The 17,856-nt window shown below is 42.7% G+C and overlaps 1 protein-coding gene across 1 annotated transcript in view; it reads right to left on the bottom strand.

Annotated features, from left to right (window-relative positions):
- Positions 1 to 221: 221 nt before the first annotated feature.
- ACVR1C (activin A receptor type 1C) overlaps positions 222 to 17,856 on the bottom strand; it is a 280,647-nt gene continuing 263,012 nt past the window's right edge. Inside the window, exon 8 of the mRNA XM_053698317.1 lies at positions 222 to 467. Coding sequence (XP_053554292.1) covers positions 342 to 467 — 126 coding nt within the window. The 3' untranslated portion in view covers positions 222 to 341. The remainder of the gene's footprint in view (positions 468 to 17,856) is intronic.

Here is a 17,856-nt window from a genome sequence, read left to right on the forward strand (position 1 = left end):
AAGAAGAAAATCATTTTCAAAATCATACATCTTTATGTATAGATCTAAATGATGTCATCACTAAAAACTGTCTGAAATGTAAAAACATATTTGGTCTTTTTGGTTTTATATATCAAAATATTTCTTTGAAATAATGTTTTCATATTTTATATCCTCTAATATATTTTCATTCATATACCTTTAAAAAAATAAAATAAAAGGCCAATATATCGCCTATGTCCTACCACAAATCTTTTTTTTTCTTAGTGTTCACATGTGGCACTATTACTGAGGTAGCAGAAAACACAGATATAACAAACCCACACAAATATTTCCATGCTTGTAGTTTTGCAACTACTGAGTTACACTTTAAAATCCTCCTCAACACACAGCTGAGACATAGTTTTCTTTATACGAAGGGCAGTTAATCTTGCTTTTCCGTTTGCATACCAACATTCACGCATTATCCTCCCCATTACACGTAGCGCCTGGAAAAAAAAAAAAGTCAGAATTTATACATTTTGGAAAATGAGTTTACATATCTCTGATATTAACAGAAAAAGAAAGTCTGTGCTCTTTACTATGATTAAAGGGATATTTCGGTATATATTTAAATGCACATGGATGAATTACATATTTGAATAGAAACATATTTGCAATATACATGTATTGCCAAAAATGCTTCTAGTAAAGGTTAGCACTGTTTTAGTGTTAACATTTTTCTCTGCACGTGCATGTGAAGCATAGCTAGATATTCTCAGTGCACCAGCATTTTAAATACTGCAACTGCTCGGATCGCTGGTGGGGTTTGTATCATGTCAGTAATTAACAAATTGAGTCATTACCAGATGGTACAATCACCTTAGGCTCTCTGAGCAAGTGTTTATATTGCTGGTGCACGGTTCATACTTAAATACACATTTAAAACAGCTATAGCTTTTGTTAGAAGCATCATTGCTAATACATTTATATTACAAAATTGCTTCTATTCAAAACTGAAATGCATCCATGTGGATTCCAGTTTTGGCTGTAATATCCCTTTAAATGTTCTATGCAAAACTGAAAAAAATAATAATAAAATCAAGAATGATATTTTGTGTTGAGTAAAACAAAATAAAAAGAAAACATGTCACAAAATTCTAAACAATAATATTTGCTCAATGTCTAATGGTTTCTGTATGGGATGGGAATAGGCAAATGTAAATATATCTGTTTCTTTGATTCATGAGAAACATGTTTACAGAGCATTGCACCACTAGATGGCATTTGAATAGTTTAGGAGAGATTGTGTCTATAAAAGATTATTAACAGTTAATTGGTGTAATTGCACCTTTGTGATACTATTTAAATGATTTGTGATTTAGTTTAAAATATGCCATGACTAAGGGCAGTTAGCCTGAAATATTGTCCTTTATTTGGACCCTTGATTATATAATAAAAGTAATTTCATAGATAAATTAATCTGCTGCTTCATTAGACTGTGTATTAGAAAATTGTTATTGAGGGGGCGGAGCCAGCAACACATAAGAGTAGTCGTATATTCACACTGCTCCGTCTTTGATAATATTATAATCGACTATGGGAGATATTTATAACTCAATTAAACCTATTGGAACCCTCCAATGACTTCCTGGACCCCTGCCTAATACCTGGGGAATACTAAACTTAAATACCGGTGTGGCAGCATAGAGGCCTGTCTTGATACTACAAGAGTGGCGGCCATCTTACTACCCTCGTGGCCTCTGGGCTCCGATTTCCACTGAAGACTGTAGCCTTCAAGATACCTTTCAGGACAACCTAGAAGCTTGATCCCAAAACCATTATGGAGAGTGCTAATAACTTTTTGCAGGAACTGCGCTATATGCTTATAGCACATCATACCGCCTTGGTAGAATCAATGTTTAAGGCAGCGAGTCCCAGGGACATCCATATCTCTGATCTACTCACTTCTCCGACTGTGTGGGGTTGCGCTTCCGGGTCCCAGCGCTTAGACACTGTTCCACTCATATGCGCAGAGTTTCTGGTCTCGGCTGAACAAAAGGACCCTGTTCCAGCAGATCCCTGCGACAAGGTAACCTCCATGGAGGAGATGAGAACATCCCCACCAGGTCCGAAAACCACATCCTTCACGGCCATGATGGAGCAATTAGTATTGCTAAAGCTTGCTTCTGCTTGATGCGGGCCACTACCCGAGGGGGAAGTAGTAATGGTGGAAAAATGTAAACTAGACTGAACCTCCAAGGCACTGCTAATGCATCTATCAGCTCTGCCTGAGGATCCCTGGACCGCGACCCTATCTGGGTAGCTTGGAATTGAGTCGGGGCGCCATGAGATCTATATCTGGCATCCCCCAACTGTTGTAAATTTCTGCAAACACTTCAGGGTGAGAGACCATTCCCCCGGATGAAAGGATTGTCTGCTGAGAAAATCCGCTTCCCATTTGTCCACACCCGGAATCTGGATCACTGACAGCGAGCAGTTGTTGCATCCACCCATTCCAGAATCCGAGATACTTCCCTCATTGCTAGGGAGCTCCTCGTTCCCCCTGATGGTTGATGTAAGCCACCGAGGTTATGTTGTCTGATTGGAATCTAATAAACTGGGACGAACCTAGAAGAGGCCAAGCCTTCAGAACATTGAAGATTGCTAAAAGTTCTAAAATGTTCATTGGGAGGAGAGAATCCTCTCAAGTCCACAGACCCTGTGCCTTCCTGGCACCCCAAACAGCACCCCATCCTGAGAGACTTGTGTCCATAGTCACAATCTCCCAGGATGGTCTCAAGAATTATGTCCCTTCGGACAGGTGATCTGGACAGAGCCACCAAGAAAGCAATTCCCGGTTGTCCAGAGAAATCTGTTGTGACAGATCCGAGTGGTCGCTGTTACACTGGTTAAGCATACACAGCTGAAGAGGCCTGAGATGGAACCTGGCGAATGGAATGATGCCTATGCTGGACACCATGAGTCCAATTACCTCCATACACTGGGCCACAGAGGGCCTTAAGGAGGCCTGTAGGGCAAGACAATTGGAAGTTAGCTTGTAATGGTCTGTAAGAAATATCCTCATGGATATGGAGTCTATTATCATACCCAGGAATTCCACCCTTGTGCTGGGAACAAGAGAACTCTTTTCTAAGTGTATCTTCCATCCATGAGATCAAAGAAGAAATAGAAGAGCTTTTGAATGGTCCTCTGCCAACTGACCAGGATGTCGTCTAAATATGGCACTACTGCTATCCCTCTGGTTATCACCGCTGCGAGCAGAGCCTCCAGAACCTTCGTAAAGACTCTTGGGGCAGTAGCTAGACCAAATAGAAGTGCAACAAACTGGAAGTGCTTGTCCAGGAATGCTAATCTTAGGAACCTGAAGTGTTCTTGTGAATTGGAACATGAAGGTGAGCATCCTTCAAGTCTATCGTAGTCATGAACTGTCCTTCCTGAACTAAGGGAAGAACAGACCTTATCGTCTCCTTCTTGAATGATGGGACCGACAGGAATTTATTTAAGCACTTTAGGTCCAGAATTGGGCAAAAGTTCCCTCCTTCTTTGGGACCACAAAAAGGTTTGAGTAGTATCCCAGACCTCTTTCTGCTAGAGGTACTGGTACAATTACTCCCAGGGAGGAGAGATCCCTCACGCACCCTAGAAAGGCCTCTCGTTTTTTTTCTGGCCTTGAAGACAGGTTTGACAAGAGGAATCTGCCTCATGGTGGATGAGATCTGAAACCTATCCTGTACCCCTGAGCGATGACTTCCAGGACCCAAATGTCTTGCTTGTTCCCCAGCCAAGTCTCCAGAAAGAGAGATAGTCTGCCCCGAAGATGGATCGGGGGCCACCCCATCATGCCAACTTTGACTCGGAAGGCTTCTTGTTCTGCTTGGATTTATTCCAAGACTGAGTAGGTCTCCAAGTTCCCTTGGGCTGATTAGGCTTCACGTAGGGCTGCTGCCTTAGGCTTGTTCTTCTTATCCTGCTGTAAAAAGGCACCCTTGCCTCCAGTGACAGTGGATATTATTGAGTCCAGGCCTGGACCAAAAATAATCTTCCTCTGAAATGGCAGGGAAAGAAGTCTAGATTTTGAAGTCATGTCCGCAGACAAAGACTTCAGCCAGAGTGCCCTACGTGCTAGTACTTAGCATTCAGGTGAATAATCTGCATATTTGCATCACAAATAAAAGAATTAGCCACTCTCAAGGCCTTCTTTCCTGGATCGTGTCAAGGGGACCTTTCACCTTGATCAATTCAGATAAAGAGTCGCACAAATAGGTGGCAGCTCCAGCCACAGCAGAAACTGCCACTTCCATTTGAAATAAATATCCCGTGTGCTGAAACATCTTTCTCAACAGAGTTTCTAGCTTCTTATCCATGGGCTCTTTGAATGAGGAACTATCCTCCAGCGGGATAGTAGTGCATTTAGCAAGCGTGGCGTTAGCGCTATCCACCTTAGGGGCGGAACCCCAGAACTCTAATTGAGAGTCCGGAACCGGGAATAATTTCTTAAAAGAGGAAGAAGGGGAGAAGGAAGAACCAAGTATTTCCCATTCATTCTTAATAATATTTGCCATCTTTACGGGAACCAGGAAAGTCTGTTATTACAACCCTGGCCTCATAGACCTTATCTAGTTTAGGAATACAAGCTTCCTTAGGTAATTTTGGTTCTGGAACCTCTAAAGTAGCCAAAACTTCCTTTAACCGAAAGCGTAAGTGTTCAATCCTAAATCTAAAGTCTGGTTCCTCCACAGCTGGAGGCCTAGAGGCAGCAGATTCTGACCCAGAAATAGCATCCTCTGAAGTATCAGAGGCATCCTCATCATCAGATAGTCTGGTATCAGATAAATCCAATAAGTTAGTAGATGACCCCTGGGAAGGATAGCAATATTTGACCCTTTGCTTGCGCTTAGCTGGGCGAGGTAAAGCACTGAAGGCTGCAGACACTGCCATTTGTAGCTGTTCAGTAAAGTCTGGTAGAAAGAGAGCCCCTCCAGAAGGATTAGCAGTGCAATGGGAAGCTGCATGTGTAATAGGGGATGACATCAGGGAATGCACCTCATGGGACGGAGACTCCTCAGAGGTGGGCAGCTCAGTGTTACTAAACATATTTGTTTTCTTTAATAAAATTACTTTATCATGGCATGTGGAACATAATTGAGCAGGCGGATATACCGTAGCCTCCTCACAATATAGACAGGTATTAGATTTAGGTAAAGAGTACCCTCCAACGCATCAAGAGTCCTTCATAGCTTGCGCTTGTAAGATGGACTATAGAAAAAGATAAATGGCACCTTTATACCCCAAATGGCTGGGGCACTCACCACCTCCTATGACCCAGGCCCCACAGAGAAACCGCATCATCTCTGGTAAACCGCACGGTCAGGAAAAGGGGAAATCAGTGTGACCACTCCCGGTCACATGGTGCACCATGCAGGACCACCCCTGCTACAGGAAAAAGTGCGCCATCCTAACAGGCTGCGCAGATAACCAAAAAACTAAAGTAAAAACCTGTACATTCCAACATCTGCCTGAGCCTCATCTCACACATGTCGCAGCATAAAACATAATAAAGTAAATTATGCAATAAATCCCCCCTGTTCAATAATCCCCTTCCGGATATATTAACCCTTGATTCCATACAGATAAAAGGAGACACACTGTGACCCTGTCTTCTTGCCTTATCATATTTGTATAAAAATGAAACAATCTTACCGGAATCTCTGCCGTGGAACAAGCACATAGCCTCTCAAGTTTGACAGTCTTGTAGCATTGCTCCTGACATGGACTTGAGTGAAAGAAGCAGGCCGTGAAACTCACCAACACTGATTGCTTAGGAGCTGTTAATACCAGTATGGGTGGGTTCACAGAAAGACTCTCTCTGCATTTCCAGACCCTAACATTCATCAATGCTCTCACTGAGAGGCTGACAAGACGACTTAAAACTCCAGTCACATTCCGAAGGGCACTACCCTCTATAAGGAACTATGCTGTATCTTCTGACACTTCTCTGCCAACCTCCTGTGATGAAAGGCAAAGAATGGCTGGGATATGAGGGAAGTGGGGGAGGTATTTAAGCCTTTGGCTGGGATGTATTTGCCTTCTCCTGGTGGCCAGGTTCTGTATTCCCACAAGTAATGAATGAAGCTGTGGACTCTGGTCATATTAAGAAGGAATTTCCAACTGCATACCATTTATACTTAAAATAATTCTCATCCCATCCACCATTTTGCAGAATATGGGTTAATCATTACTCATGGGCAAATCTTTTTAAAACATAAAAAAATATAAAAAAAACCAAGAACCCTAAAAAAAAAACTCAAACCCTACTGGAAACCAGTCTACCATATAGCAAAGAAAGGAGAAGAAGAAAGGTAGGACAAAATGATTACTCAATGATTATTTTAAGTATTTTTTTCATGATGCATATATATACACACAACAATACTTAAAAGGACAGTTTTCTCAAAAGTTTTCTGCCCTTTAATTGGTTCCTAATGATCCACTTTAGCTGCTGGAGTGTATTAAATGGTTTACAAGTATTTCCATTAACCTTATATTGGCATTAGAAATAGTTTATTTAGCCTGTGGTATTCCCATCCATCCTGTAAGTTTTTGGCCTCGAGGCCAAGCTGTGTTAACATAGCCAGTAGAAGAAATTACGCTCCTAGTTGGTTATAGAAGAGATGAGGTAATAAAATGTTAATTTTCCATTGTTCTCTCCAAGTATTGGTGATTGGTTTATGGACAGATATAAGATAAAGAAGCAGGTATATGTATACAATATGATACAGTAACGAGATCTGATTATACCTACAAGCTCAACCCATTTTATTAGGTTGTGGCTTCAAAACACAAAATCAGCTAATTCATATACACAAATAAACCTTAAAAAAGCAAATCTCCTGCATTTTATATTCTGCATCTGATAAAAAAAAGTTATTTGAAACGCATTAATGGAAAAACTATTTTATAGTATACTGTCCCTTTAATGACTAGAAACAGCTGCAGGTTTAACTCCTGTCGAGTTAGGGCACGAGCAATAAGTGTTACGTTTCTTCCAGTTTGCACTCTATAAGTCTATGGGGAGAAGATAGCACAGTTATGTTATTTTAAGTCCTGAAGCTAGTGCATGTCAGCTTTTGCTTGTGCTTAAACATTTTACTTTCAACTTGTAACCCATGAGCATTAAAAGTTTTCTTCTGATGGGGTTTGCTGGCGAGTGAAAGCGCTAAATAGCGTGCCACTTGTAATCTGGCCCAAAGTGTTTCTACTTAATCAATTAAAGTAAAAAAAATCAATAACCCAGCAAACACTTGCCCAGTGTACAATTAATGTTCAAATCTCTTATATAGACACACTCACATGTCTGTATGGTTTTGGAGCGCAAGGTTAATTGCATACCTGTGATAGTCAAATGCCTTAAAAGTTAAAAAAACATAATTTATGCTTGCCTGATAAATTTATTTCTCTTGTAGTGTATCCAGTCCACAGATCATCCATTACTTATGGGATATATTCTCCTTCCCAACAGGAAGCTGCAAGAGTCCACCCACAGCAAAGCTGCTATATAGCTCCTCCCCTAACTGCCATTACCAGTCATTCAACCGAAAACATGCAGAGAAAGGAAAACCATAGGGTGCAGTGGTGACTGTAGTTTAATGGAAAAATTACCTGCCTTAAAGTGACAGGGCGGGCCGTGGACTGGATACACTACAAGAGAAATAAATTTATCAGGCAAGCATAAATTATGTTTTCTCTTGTTAAGTGTATCCAGTCCACGGATCATCCATTACTTATGGGATACCAATACCAAAGCTAAAGTACACAGATGATGGGAGGGACAAGGCAGGTACTTAAACGGAAGTTACCACTGCCTGTAAAAAACCCTTTCTCCCAAAAATAGCCTCCGAAGAAGCAAGGTATCAAATTTGTTAAATTTGAAAAAGTATGAAACGCAGACCAAGACTCCGTCTTGTAATCTGTTCAACAGAAGCCACATTTAAAAAAGGCCCAAGTGAAAACCACAGCTCTAGTAGAATGAGCTGTAATCCCTTCAGGAGGCTGCTGTCCAGCAGTCTCATAAGCTAAATGAATTATGCTTTTTAACCAAAAAGACAGAGAGGTTGCTGAAGTCCTTTGACCTCTCCTCTGTCCAGAATAGACAACAAACAAGGTGAATGTTTGATGAAAATCTGTAGTAGCTTGTAAGTAAAACTTTAAAACACGAACCACGTCCAAATTGTGTAATAGACGTTCCTTCTTTGAAGAAGGATTAGGATACAAGAATGGAACAACAATCTCTTGAGTGATATTCTTGTTAGATACCACCTTAGGTAAAAACCCAGGTTGGTACACAGGACTACCTTATCCGTACGGTGAACCAGATAAGGAGAATCACATTGCAACGCAGATAACTCGGAGACTCTATGAGCCGAGGAAATAGCTACCAAAAAGGAACTTTCCAAGATAGAAGTTTGATATCTATGGAATGAAAAGGTTCAAATGGAACTCCTTGAAGAACCTTAAGAACCAGCTTTAAGCTCCATGGCGGAGCAACATTTTTAACCACAGGCTTGGTTCTAACCAAAGCCTGACCAAATGCCTGAACGTCTAGAATACCTGCCAGACGCTTGTGCAAAAGAATAGACAGAGTAGAAATCTGTCCTTTTAAAGAACTAGCTGACAACCCTTTTCTCAAAATCATCTTGGAGAAAAGATAATATCCTGGGAATCCAGACTTTACTCCATGAGTAACCCTTGGATTCATAACAATAAGATATTTACACCATATCTTATGTTAAATTTTCCTAGAGACAGGCTTTTATGCCTGTATTAAGGTATCAATTACTGACTCGGAGAAGCCATGCTTTGATAACATCAAGTGTTCTGTCTCCAGGCAGTCCATCTCAGATTAGTTATATTTAGATGGTTGAAAAGACCCTGAGGTAGAGGGTCCTGTCTCAGAAGCAGAGACCGTGGTGGAAAGGATGACATGTCCACCAGATCTGCATACCAGGTCCTGCGTGGCCACGCAGGCGCTGTCAAAAGCACCAAAGCACCAAAGCACTCTCCTGCTTGATCTTGTGCAAACCCCTCCGGAGGGAATTCCCACTCCCCCGGATGAAAAGTCTGACGACTTAGAAAATCTGCCTCCCAGTTCTCAACACCTGGGATAGGGATAGCTTTTAGACAAGAGTGAGTCTCTGTCCAGTGAATTATTTTAAGACTTCTAACATTGCTAGGGAACTTCTGTTCCCCCTTGATGGTTGATGTAAGCCACAGTCGTGATATTGTCCGACTGAAATATGATGTACCTCAGAGTTGCTAACTGAGGCCAAGTCTGAAAAGCATGGAATATCGCTCCCAGTTCCAGAATATTCATTAGAAGGAGGGTCTCCTCCTGAGTCCACTATCCCTGAGCCTTCAGGGAGTTCCAGACTGTATCCCAACCTAAAAGGCTGGCATCTGTTGTAACAATTGTCCCATCTGACCTGCGGAAGGTCATACCCTTGGACAGATGGACCCGAGATAGTCACCAGAGAAGAGAATCTCTGGTTTCTTGGTCCGGATTTAACAGGAGAACAAATCTGTGTAATCCCTGTTCCTCTGGCTGAGCATGCATAGTTGCAGTGGTCTGAAATGTAGGCGTGCAAACGGTACTATGTCCCTTGCCGCTACCATTAAGCCGATTACATTCATGTACTGAGCCACCAAAGGGCGCGGATGGAATGAAGAACACGGCAGAAATTTAGAAACTTTGACAACCTGGACTCCGTCAGGTAAATTTTAATTTCTACAAAATCTATCAGAATCCCTAGGAGGGAAACCCTTGATATTGGGGATAGAGAACTCTTTCCTTGTTCACTTTCCACCCATGCGATCTCAGAAATGCCAGTACTACGTCCGTATGAGACTTGGCAACTTGGATGTTTGACGCCTGTATCAGGATGTCGTCTAAATAAGGGGCCACTTCTATGCCCCGCGGCCTAAGGACCGCCAAAGTGACCCCAGAACCTCCATAAAGATTCTAGGGGCTGTAGTTAACCCAAAGGAAAGAGCTACAAACTGGTAATGCCTGTCTAGAAAGGCAAACCTGAAAAACCGATGGTGATCTTTATGCATCGTAATGTGAGGATAAGCATCCTTCAAATCCATTGTAGTCCTCTATTGACTCTCCTGGATCATAGTTAAGATGGTACGAATAGTTTCCATCTTAAATGATAGAATTCTAAAGAATTTGTTTAAGATCTTTTAGATCCAAAATAGGTCTGAAGGTTTCCTTTCCTTGGGAACCACAAACCGATTTGAGGAAAACTGTGTCCCTGTTCCTCTATTGGAACTGAATGGGTCACGTACACAATGCAAGAATGTCTCTTTCTTTATCTGGTTTGCAGATAAATGTGAAAGGCAAAAACTCCCCTTTTTTGGGGGGGGAAAGCTTTGAAATCCAGAAGATATCTCTGGGGTATAATTTCCAATGCCCAGGGATCCTGGGCATCTCTTGCCCACGCCTGGGCGAAGAATGAAGTCTGCCCCCTATAGGATCCGTTACCAGATAGGGGTCCGTTCCTCATGCTGTTTTAGAGGCAGCAGCAGGCTCCTTGACCTGCTTATCTTTGTTCCAGGTCCGGTTGTCTCCAGACCGCCTTGGACTGAGCAAAAGTTCCCTCTTATTTTGCCTTAGAGGAAGTTGATGCCACACCTGCCTTGAATTTTCGAAAGGCACGAAAATTAGGCCTTTTTTGTCCCTTGATTTGGACCTGTCCTGAGGAAGGGCATGATCTTTTCCTCCAGTGATATAAGTAATAATCTCCTTCAAACTAGGCCTGAATAGGGTCTGCCCCTTGAAGGGAAGATAAGTAGCTTATTTATTAAAGTCACGACAGCTGACCATGATATAAGCCATAGCGCTCTGCGCGCCAGTATAGTAAAAAACAGAATTCTTAGCCGTTAGTCTAGTCAAAGGAACAAAGGCATCAGAAAACAAAGGAATTGGCTAGCTTAAGTGCTCTAAGCTTGTCAAATATATTCATCCAATGGAGCCTGTAAAGCCTCATCAAGAGACTCAAACCAGAACGCCGCAGCAGCAGTGACAGGAGCAATGCGTGCAAGGGGCTGCAGGATAAAACCTTGTTGAATAAACATTTTTTATCCATTGGATCTAAAAAAGCACAACAGTCCTCGCCAGAGGTAGTGGTACGCTTAGCTAGAGTAGAAACTCTTCTCTCCACCTTAGGAACTGTCTGCCATAAGTCCTGTGTGGTGGCAACTATTAGAAAACATTCTTCTAAAAAATAGGAGGGGAAGAGAACGGCACACCTGGTCTATCCCATTCCTTATGAAAAATTTTAGTAAACCTCTTTAGGTATTGGAAAAACATAAGTACACACCGGCACTGCATATTATTTATCCAGTCTACACAATTTCTCTGGCACTGCGATTGTACACATTCATTCAGAGCAGCTAAAGCCTCCCTGAGCAACAAGTGGAGGTTCTCAAGCATAAATTTTAAATGTAGAAATATCAGAATCAGGTTAAATCATCTTCCCTGAGTCACAAATATCACCCACAGACTAAGCATATTGTGAGGTAGTATCAGACATGGTTCTTAAAGCGTCTGTATGCTCTGTATCTACCCCCAGAGCTGTTTTGCTTTCCTTTAATTTCAGGTAGTCTGACTAATACTGGCATAACTTCCCCCTCGACAGAATCCTCTGGTGATAATGTATTTAAATACAAAAAATGATCTTTATTGTTTAACATGAAATCAGTACATCTGGTACACATTCTAAAATGGGGTTCCACCATGGCTTTTTTTTTTTTTTTTTTTTTTTTTTTTTTGAAACAGCTTTATTGTAGGATAAAAAAATGAGGTTACAAGTAGTTGGAGACGCAGCTCCAGATCGCCAGGTACAACAACAGCTGTTAATTTTTAAGGATAAAGTCGAAATGCAAGGTGCCTATCGGCACAAAATGGCAGGACCTCCCAGGATGTCCATTCTGAGTGTTCTGCGATATCAGGTTATGATTGAAAAGTCTGTGATAGAGTCCTGTTGTAGGATCGCAAGAAACTGGGAGGTAACTACCAAAGGGTATTGTCCTGATTATCCTTTTTTTAAAAATTAAGAATTTAAATACAAAACAATTTACATGAACGGAGGTTGGGCGCCCCCGCTCCGCCCGCGCACAGAACATGAGTGTGATGGGTGTGGGATGCTTTTGGATCCCCTGCTAGCGTGTTATGTAGAGGTAGTGAATGGGAGGAAACCTGACTGATTTTTGGGAAGACTAACTAATTGGTGCCTTTGTGTTTATTTTGGATGTAAGTGGTCCAAAGTTGGGAGAGTTCCGCATAGGAGTCCATTTTGTCATTTTTGAGGAAGTAGTATTCCTCCAGATCTAGTATTTCCGTGACTTTTGTGATCCACATATTCATAGAGGGGGCCTCCCTACTTTTCCAGTTCTTAGCTATCAATACTTTAACCCCATTGGTCATGATGTTGAGGAGGTGTAGGTAGGGTTTATATTTGAGTGTTGGGGGGGGTTTGTGTAGTAGCCAAATGAGGGGGTCAATCGGGAATTGGGTTGTCAAAATGGTCTCCATTTCGGAGATGGTGTTTCTCCAGAAATTCTGAATGCTGTTGCACCACCACCACATGTGGGCGGTGTCACTGTTAACATGACCGCAGCGCCAACATTTGTTGCTGTGGGTGGGGAAGAGACGGTTTAGCTTTCTCGGGGTTAGGTACCATCTATGCAAGAGTTTAAAATTAACTTCTTGAATTGAGGATGAGATAGAGGATTTTTTTGTGCCCTGGAACATTAGTCTACTCGTGTGAGGTAAGATGATTACTCCCAGGTCCCTCTCCCAACTTTCAAGGTAAGGGGGGATATGGCCTGGGGGAGTGTGGGTCAGGATCTTATATAAAATCGAGAGTGTATGTCGTAGGGGGGGTTCTTGGGTGCAAAGGGATTCAAAAGAGGTCAGGGGCCTGATCATATTTCTATAGCCCTGGTGTTTGGTGATAAAATGGGTTACCTGTGCATATGTAAACCAGTCTTCAAAGCATGCGAGGCCTTTTGTTACCAAGTCATTTTGTGAGAGGAGGATTTCGTTACTGGTTAGGTCGTGTATTGTAAGATCTCTGTTTGTGGCTCCTGTGGTGGTTTGTGTGGTGTATGGTCTAATGATAAGCTCTCCATTTTCTATCAAGGAGGTCAAGGGTGAAGGGATTGATGAAATGAAGTGAGATGTATTGATTGTATGTTCCCAGACCTGAAATGTTTCCTGTATTATTGGGTTGGATGATCTGATGGACTTTAGTAGGCGAGGGCTGCTCCAACACAGCCTTCCTAAGTGAGGTTTATCTATCGATAGGTGTTCTAGTGTGACCCACCTTTTATGGTTGTAGTGGATATTCCAGTCTACAATGCGTTGTAAAAAGATCGCTTGGCGGTAGGCGGCGAGGTCGGGGACCCCCAGCCCCCCTTGTGATTTGGAAGTCAACATTGTTTGTTTGCTAATTCTTGGCGGTCTGCGACGCCAAATGAAGTCGCTGAATGCTCTCTGAAGGGATGGAAGGAATGTCTTGGGGAGTGGGATCGGTAGTGTCTGGAGAAGATATAATATGCGTGGGAAAATATTCATTTTAATGGTTTCGATACGTCCTAGCCACGTTAGGTTCTTGGAACCCCATGAGGAGAGGTCTCGTATGATATTGTGCTTGATAGGGGTGTAATTGAGGTGGAATAGGTCGTCGTGTGAGGAGGTCAGATGGATTCCCAAGTACTTTAGAGAATGAGTGCACCAAGTGAAGGGGGAAACTGCTCGTGTGGCGTCCAGGGAAGGGCCTTTCATGTTGACATTTAAAATTTCTGATTTGGACATATTAATAACAAAGTTAGAAAGGAGTTTAAAGGTTGCAAATTCGTCCAGAAGATGGGGTATCGAGTGGTCAGGGTTAGTGAGAGTAAGGAGCATGTCGTCGGCAAATAGTGACACAACGTATCTGTGGTTTTTAATATTGATACCTGTTATCTGAGGGTTCTGCCTGATCTTAATTGCTAAAGCTTCTATGACGCAGGCAAATAGAAGGGGGGATAAGGGGCAGCCTTGGCGTGTGCCGTTGTTAATAGGAAATGGAGGGGATAGAGTTCCATTGACTAACAATCTAGCCGTGGGGCAAGAGTATAATGAAAAGATCCTAGTAAGGGTCTTCGTGCCCAGTCCCATGTGGGTCAATGTGGCCCGCATGAAGTCCCAGGCAACACGGTCAAAGGCCTTCTCTGCGTCGGTGGATAATACTACAGAGGGGATGTTTTTAGTTCTAGCGTAGTGGATCAAATTTAAGGCCCTGACCGTGTTGTCTTTAGCTTCCCTTCCAGGTACAAACCCGACCTGATCCAGGTGGATCAGGTCTGGGAGGACGTCATTAAATCTGAGTGCCAATATGCGAGCAAATATCTTTACATCGGTGTTTAGCAATGATATTGGCCGATAGCTACTGGGAAGGTCTTGGGGTTTGTTTGGTTTGGGGATTAAAATTATGTGGGCTTCCAGTGCGGAAGAGGGGAATGAATTACTTTCATCTATAGATTGAAAATATTTCAACATGTGGGGAGTGAGAGTATCTTGGAAGGTTGAGTAATATTTGTTGCTAAAGCCATCTGGGCCTGGCGCTTTTCCGTTGGGCAGGTGCTTCAGGGCTAATTTAAGTTCAGACAGGGAAATGGGGTTTTCTAGTTTTTCTTTCTGCTGGTCGTTTAATTGTGGTATATGTAGTTTGTTGAGATATCCCTCTATTAATTGTGCCCTGGTGGAGATTTGGGATGGGTTACTGGGGTCGGTGGGTTGTATGTTATATAATTTCTGGAAGAAGTATTTGAAGGCTTTAGAGATGTTCTGAGTGGAGAATTGGGGGATACCTCTGTTATCCTTTAACTGCATGATGTATTTTTGGTGTGTTTTTTGCTTGAGGTATCTCGCTAATAATCTGCCTGATTTGTTTCTTCCTTCGTAGTTTTTTTGTTGGGTGAGGAAAGCTTGCCTTTTATGTGTCTTGTCGAGATGGGAAGCTAGAGTCTGTCTGAGAGCCGTTATTTCGTCTAACAGGTTTCTGTCGGAGGGGAATTTCTTGTGTCGGGATTCCAAGTGGAGTATTTGTGTTATCAGGGAGTTTGTGTATTCTCTCTTGGATTTATTCATGTGTGCCTTAAGGGCTATCAGATTCCCCCTTATGACGCTCTTATGCGCTTCCCAGAGAGTGTGGGCATGGGTCTCAGGTAGGGAGTTATGTGTGAAGTACTCTGTGAGGGATTCTGTCAGTTTGGAGATCACTCCCGGATCTGTCAGTAAGTGTTCGTCGAGTCTCCAGAGGAAGTCTTTTATGGGCTTAGAAGGCCATGTCATTGAGCATACTATGGAGGCGTGGTCGGACCATGTGATTGGGGATATCGAGGCCGAATTGAATAGAGATAAGCCCCCCACATCCGCAAACACATAGTCAATTCTGGTGTAAACACCATGTGGGTATGAGAAGTAGGTGAAATCTTTAGTCTGCGGGTGTAAGGTCCGCCACACATCTTGGGCTACGATTTTCTCTAAATGTGATTTAATTTTGGAGATCCTCGATAATGGTGTGGAGGAGTGGAGTGTTGAGCAGTCTAACTTAGGGTTGAGAGCAGTGTTTAGGTCTCCACATATGATGAGTGTGCCCTTCTGGTGGTCTAAAACTAGGTTTTTGATTTTTTTCATGAAGGAATGTTGTGCGGTGTTGGGGGCATATACTGAGACCAGTGTAATAGGTCTCCCGTATAATAGGCCAGTTAGAAGAAGGTATCTGCCTTCTCTGTCTCTTATCGTTTGTATTGAGGTGAAGGGTATATTTTTCTTAAGTAAGATCCCCACCCCATTTTTCTTGTTACTACAATGTGATGCCCAGAAGCATCTGCCAAAGGTGCGTGTGAAGGTGGAGGGTTCTTTCCCTTTGCGAAAATGGGTTTCCTGTAGGAACACAAGGTCTGCTCCAAGTCTGTGGAAGTCTTTGGAGGCTGTCGACCTCTTGGAGGGTATGTTCAGGCCTTTTGCATTGATGGAGTATATAGTTATGTCATTGCTAGCATGGGGTCTAGTCTTTAGGTTAGCCATTATCTATGTTTTGGGGTGGAATTGTATAGTGTGTGACTAGTAGGGTTTCTATTTGTTGTATTATGGGTATGAGTATCTGTGCACGGGACGGACCGGGGGGGGCCCAAGCACGGCCTAAACAACTGGCCATGCAGTTTTGAGGTAGCATTAAACAAAACATACAATCTCTTAAAACGAAAAACATTTAACAAAAGAACAAGAGTTATTGAGAGAACCATCAATAACATGAGTTAAGGGATAGGGGGTGTCACATCCCAACTGGTACTGACTCATCGAAAAGAATTTTGAGTGATTGATTGGGGGCAAACTTTGGGAGAGGGTTTAGTTCAAAGGGTAGATGAGAGGAGTTCCTCTAGGGACTACGGGCTGGGTCGCCTACAGTTATAGCGGTCCGTGTATAAAGGTAGTAATATAATCTTGCCTTGGGCGGCAGGGTTCAAGAAAAGGGGGCGAACCGCTTAGACTCTCAGGTAATATTAGTGTGGATTAAGTAAATCTGGTTACAGGCCCTGGGGGCAAGACTTAAAGGTGGAAGATGAATTTTCCTCTGGTTATAATAATTGGAGGGGGGGGGGCATGGGTTCGTGTCAAATCTGGTTAGTGCTTATTTTTTGGGAGGGTTGGGGTGGGGAGAGTTAGTAGCCTATATTTGTGGGGGATGGAAGGGAATGCAATTAAAACAAAATCTTATACAGTTACGGATCAACATTGTACAATAACCACCCTCCCGCAAGAATCTCTTACAGTACAGTAACCCCACATTTCAAAGCAAAAAAGGAAATCATGCCAATTGCAGTTCACGTGTCGTGGGAAGATTTTGTAGGTAGTAGGCAGGTAGGTGGGGAGGAAAGGCGTGGGAGGGGGGGGGAGGGGGATAGGAGATGGGGAGGGGGAGGAGTGAAGTCAAAACCTTTTTTTTTTTTTTTCCCTTTTTTTTAAAAGCAGTAAAAAAACATGGTAGTTACAAAGTAAGTGAGCAACATTTCAAGGCAATCCAACATTTATCCCAGTTCCCATCTCCCCACTAGTGAGTTACATTGTGCCATATTATACTTATCGTGTCCTGAGAGAGAGATTCTGTGTCTTCTGTACTTGCATTTCTGCATAGCAGTCAGGCGCCCGTGGGCGCGGCTGGTGAAGGGGACCTAGGATGAAAGAAGGTCCAGTTTTTTCTTTTTGATGGCTTGGGACCACTGTGGTCTTTGCGGCTTGGGGTCTGCTTGATTGCTTGTGGAGGGTGGATCCGAGTCTTTAGGGTTCGGTTGAGGGAATTGAATGTTAAGACCTTTTGAGAGAGCGTCCAAGTCTTCGGTATCTTTGTAGACGTGTGTTTTTCCATCATGCTGGACTATGAGGCTGAATGGGAACCCCCATCTATATTTCACTCGCCTTTCTTGTAAGACTTGGGTAATATAACGTATTCCTCTTCTCCTTTCAATTGTTGCTGGGCTAATATCCTGGAATATTTGAATACTATAGGTCTGGAACTTAATCTCCTTCTGCAGGCGTACTTGTCTCCAAATCTCCTCCTTCTCTAAGTAGTGAGCAAATTTAACAATAATGTCCCTGGGAGGATTAGGTGGTTTTGGGACTGGTCTCAGTGCTCTGTGTGCACGTTCCAATGATGTTTCAGTAAGTTTAAGGGCTGGGGCAATGTATTCGAATAGTTGTAGCAGGTAGGAGACAAGGCAGTCCTGAGTTGCTTCTTCAGGGACTCCTCTTATCCTCAGATTACTCCT

This window comes from Bombina bombina, chromosome 1 (assembly GCF_027579735.1).
Source record: "Bombina bombina isolate aBomBom1 chromosome 1, aBomBom1.pri, whole genome shotgun sequence".
NCBI lineage: Eukaryota > Metazoa > Chordata > Amphibia > Anura > Bombinatoridae > Bombina > Bombina bombina.